At 44.3% G+C, this 5,000-nt stretch overlaps 1 protein-coding gene across 1 annotated transcript in view; it reads right to left on the bottom strand.

The window, feature by feature from the left end:
- The window catches only part of LOC138604940 (uncharacterized), a 26,931-nt gene that overhangs the window by 15,997 nt on the left and 5,934 nt on the right, over positions 1-5,000 (bottom strand). The window contains exon 2 of the mRNA XM_069676977.1: positions 649-691. Coding sequence (XP_069533078.1) covers positions 649-691 — 43 coding nt within the window. The remainder of the gene's footprint in view (positions 1-648; positions 692-5,000) is intronic.

The following is a 5,000-nucleotide window of genomic DNA, read 5'->3' on the forward strand; positions in this document are numbered from 1 at the left end:
ACACAACACACACGGCAACAACACACACACACACACACACACACACACAAAGAAAATATCGTTACATAAAACAGTTTGTACCACAGGGGGGCGCCAGAGGTACAATCAGAAACACACTTCTGCAGCAACACAATATTTAACCCTTTCAGCAGAGTCAATGAACATGACCCCAACAGGATCAAACAATCAATACAGACAAAGAAACAAGTGACTTCATCAGGACATACAGGATGATGTCTTTGACCCAGTGCAGCACTTCCTTAATTTTTTTCTTTTTCAGAAATGGTCAAATGTTCAGACCATCACACTGAAGTATTTAACCCTTTCAGCAGAGTTGGTGAACATGAATAAAGATAGTAACAAATAAAGTTAATAAATAAAGTTGTGGCGCCGGTTTAGCTCAGTTGGTAGCGCAGGCGCCCCATATGCAGAGGCTACAGTCCTCATCGCACTGATCGCAGGTTTGATTCCCAGTCTGCCGATCATTTGGTGCATGTCGTCCCCCGCTCTCTACTCCCAACATTTCCTGTCTATCTTCAGCTGTCCTATCAATTAAAGGCAAAAAGCCCCCAAAATAATCTTAAAATAATAATAATAATAATAAAGATAAATAATAAATAAAGATAATAATAAATAAAGTGAACTCACCTGCAGAGAGAGCAGCAGCCAGAAGGAGCACCAACCTCCACATCTGATTACAAAGAGACATATTATTTGGACTAGACTAACTACAATGTTACAATGTGACAGTTTCATGTAGCAGACGCTTTTGTCCAAAGCGACGTACATCTGAGAGTGAATACGACACAAGCAACGATCGAGACAGGAGGGGGCGGAGTCAGTAAGATCAACAAGGTTAATATAGTTTGTCATCATCATCATCATGAGAATCTTTATCTAATAAACCACATCATCAATGTCATCGTCATCAATAGCATCATCATCATTAAGGTCAGAGGCCATAAAGAGCTGGGTCTTTAGCTTCGTCTTAAAGGTGAAAGGGACTCTGCGGACCGAGTGGAGTTTGGTAGCTCGTTCCACCACCGGGGGGCGACAGAGGAGAAGAGTCTAGTTAGAGACTTAGGGCCCTGTTGTGATGGGAGCACCAGGCGCCTTTCATTGGTAGAGCGTAGTGGGCGGGACGGAGTGTAGACCTGGATGAGGGCGTTCAGGTATTTCAGGTTTTTTGTTGCTGTTTTGTAAGCGAGCAACAGGGTTTTGAATTTAATGGATAAGCTGTGGGGTTTGGACACTTCTCCTTTCCAAGATACTCTAACAGATCTCCCTGAGAGGTAGGACATGAACCAGAGGAGGGCAGATCCTGAGAGAGTGGAGAGGAGGATTTGGTGGTTCACTGTGTCAAAGGCAGCTGACAGATCTAGCAGCAGTAGAGCTGAGGACTGTCCGCCAGCTTTAGCCACAGGAGTTGGGTTAGGGTTGAAGAGTTGATAATGTGCGTGACTGCAGGATTAAGTGTGGGGGAAATGGTCTGTAGGAGGTTTGATGGTATTGGGTCCAGTGGACAGGTAGTGGGCCGAGAGTCCAGCAGAAGCTTGGAGACTTCGTTCTCTGGCGAGCATGTCTGGAGTGAGCAGAGGGGAGGCTGGGGGAGGCGGTGAGTTTGTTTAGAGAGGAGGCTTGTGAGGAGCAGAGTGTGTCTGTAGCCTCATTTACACAGAGTATGGTGAATTCCTTATGAGGAGGCATGGCAGCCAAGACCTCATTAGAAAACTGGGTTGGTGTAAGGGATCGGATGTTTCGACGGTATGAGACGGTGAATTGAATTCCAACAGTTAGAACACATTAATGGTGGAAAATTCAAATCCGAGCTGCCCAGAGAGAGAGAGAGATTCTCACTCCCAGCAGAACACACAGGTAGAGGAATGCGATTCTTTTAAAAGGCATTTTTTTAGATAAAAATAGAATATGGAATAGACAGCACTACGTTAAACCGTCGGATATAAACACATATCCCGTTTATATCAAAGACTTTAGACGTTTCACTTGTGTTGTTTCTAGAACACTGGTTATTAGATCCTAAATATAAAGATTTACTTTAAGGCCCTGACGTCAGTTCATTATTCTATGTGTAAAAACGGAACTTTACGTCTCTCATCTCATGCTGGACAAAACACAGCGTTGAACCTGGTCAGTAAGTCAGCATCGGTGCAACAGGTGCTGGTGGAGTATGGCGGGTGGATAGTGTCATTCTAACGATAACCAGGAGAAGAAGAAGGAGCAGTCTACCTTGACATCGCCGTCATACTGTGTGGAGTTTTGAATGGGATTGATTGGGACTGCAGACGAGAGACCAGTGCTGACGTGGCGGCGAGTGCATGGAAAGAACATGACGGCGATGTGACGCCGGCGTACCTTAGAATATACGTGTGAAACACAGGTCTACACTAAGCACGTCGCCTTAAGCTGGTTTCTGGTGCATAATGCATTTCATTTAGCGTCAGCTGAAAAAAAAGAGTTATTGTATAATTATTATAAAATGCAATAGGCCGTTTGCACATGAGGGGTTTTTCAACACTGGGTTGCATCCCTCGGTCTGGACCGCTCGTTTTGTGAGGGTTTCAGTAGAATGTGTTGCAGCACTTCACCAGTGGAAACTCCCCCTGTTTTTGACACAGGGGACTCCAATGGGACCTGTCCTATCCAGGAAGGTGGTCACGACAGACGCGTCACTGCAGGGGTTCATTTGACCCACATAAATTCCTTTCTCCCCTTTATGACGTGCTTGTGAGGTCAGACAATAAGATTGTGAGTTTGTGATGTATGATGCTGGGACTACTTTATCCACAACAGTAACTCAGAGAGAGTCAGAGAGTCGAGGCGGACGCAGAGAACAGTTCAAAATGTTTATTTATTGTTGACTGGTTTACAGCTGAACAGATGAAGCATGAATGGTTTCTGTAAGACACAATGAAAAATATACAAGGCAAATGTTTACAAATAAAATCCACCAGCTTTAACTACTAAACATATCTTAGCTTATACTCCTTAGCTTAGCTGGTATTTCACATACACACACATGTAATCACGTGCAATAGAACAGGGGTCTGTTTCACAAAGCAGGTTTATTGAAAACTCTGAGTCTGTTAACCCTGAAATGAGGAAAACTCTGAGTTTTCCGTTTCACAAAGAGAGGTAACTTAAGCTCTCGGTCAGTTACCGTAGTAACAGACTCTATGAACCTCACCTGGTCGCGAGCAGGTTTTCTTCAGGACACTCAGAGTTTCGCTCCGTCTCCTCCCTCTAGAATATAAAACCCTCATTCGACTTCCTCATTCATTCAGCCCGTCTCACGCGTGTGTTTGAGCGGTTACGGAACTAAAAGAAGAAACGTTGCGTCTCTGTGCTGCTCTGACCGCTTTGCAAAAGTCTTTTATAATTATGATTAAAAAAATCAAGAGACAAATCTGTGTCAAAGTCATCATTTGTAGATTTTCCACCACCACTGCCGAGAGCGCTCAGATAAGAGTAATGTTAGGGATAAAGCTGATGCACATTAAAACAGCCACTGAATGATATTTAATCTGTTTAATATTTAAAATATGATTGAAGTGCTTCCATGTACGTTTTTTCTCTCCCGCTGCATTGCTCCTAAATTAATATAAATTTTAGCTTCTGGTCGTGATTAAGTATTAAATAAATAGACCAGTTTAAACTTGCGTGTTTACTCGAGCAGCAGTTTCTTCCCATGCCGCTTCTCTCTCTTTTGCAGCTGCAGCCGTGTTACTTTATGTTTCTAAAAACATGCTCGTATTCGCTGAACGTCCGCGTGAGGATTTCGAGCTCCACTGGTGTGACGTAGGAGGACCTCTTTTTGTGTACCGTTGCCATGGTGAATCGTGGTGTCGGGGCTCCATTAATGCTGGCTTTTTACAGTCAGCGTGCACGCACTTAACTCCGGCTGAACCTACTCAGAGTTGATTGAACTAACTCTGATCAGCTGTTCTGGAACCGAAAACTCAGAGTTTCCTATCTCAGAGAAGATCGACTCAGAGTTCAGGGTTAGACTCAGAGTTCGTTGAACCTGCTTTGTGAAACGGACCCCGGGTAACCAACCATTCGCTTCATTAGTGACTGCATTAGAAAACATGCCCCTCTGAGACCCACGGCCCGTATATGGGCCCAAATTCCAAGAGGTCTTTAGAGAGTCATAACTCTTCGATGGTTTGAGAGAGACTTGCGTTTTTTTTCTTTCCATCAATAAACTAAAGCATCAAGTTGTAACACATATGGATAGTCTCCTCTCCTAGCGCGTTGCTCATTCTCTCTGTATGTTTATACATCAGTGCTCATCAGCCACGTTTCCGAATCTGACACTTTGATTGGCTCCAGTAGGTACCATCAGCCTGTGTTTTATTCAATGATACGGAGGAGTAAGGACACAGGCCCTTAACATCGTGACCGGATCTCACCTGGACAGCCTTTACTACAGGTGTGAACACACCCAGGACGAATTGAAGACGCATTCAGATCCAATCACTCAGGCCACATACGGAGGTGGTCTGGGACGCATTTATCCACATATGTCTGGCAGTGTGAAAGCAAATGTGTCCTGGGCCACATTAAGCACCTTCCACTCTCCCCGTATCCACGGCAACGATCACGTGGATACGGAGAGACCACTCGCCCCTCTCCTGTCTGATTAAACATTTCTCTGCTGTGTCTCTTAGGAATCTTATTTTTATTTATTTCTCATGTCACTTCAGCATATGTGTCGATTTACAGTGTGCACGGACACACAGACAGATAGTGTCTGTGTTTATTCAGTGAGGACACTGCATTTAGGTTTTTAATACGGGACGATCCTGAGCCACCGAGGGGGAGAGATGGTGTGGGTCAGAGTCTCCATGCTGTCATATGTCCATATGCTGTGTAGTTTAACAATTAATAATACATTTCACTGAGGAACACAGAGCTGTAGGAGCATCAGGCTTCATGATCAAAGTTAACGTCATCACTTCAGTCTGTACTGGGATGTGTGA

The sequence above is a fragment of the Semicossyphus pulcher genome, unplaced genomic scaffold (assembly GCF_022749685.1).
Source record: "Semicossyphus pulcher isolate SPU_LCO1_2020_fin unplaced genomic scaffold, fSemPul1.0.p SCAF_27, whole genome shotgun sequence".
NCBI classification, from domain to species: Eukaryota; Metazoa; Chordata; class Actinopteri; order Labriformes; family Labridae; genus Semicossyphus; species Semicossyphus pulcher.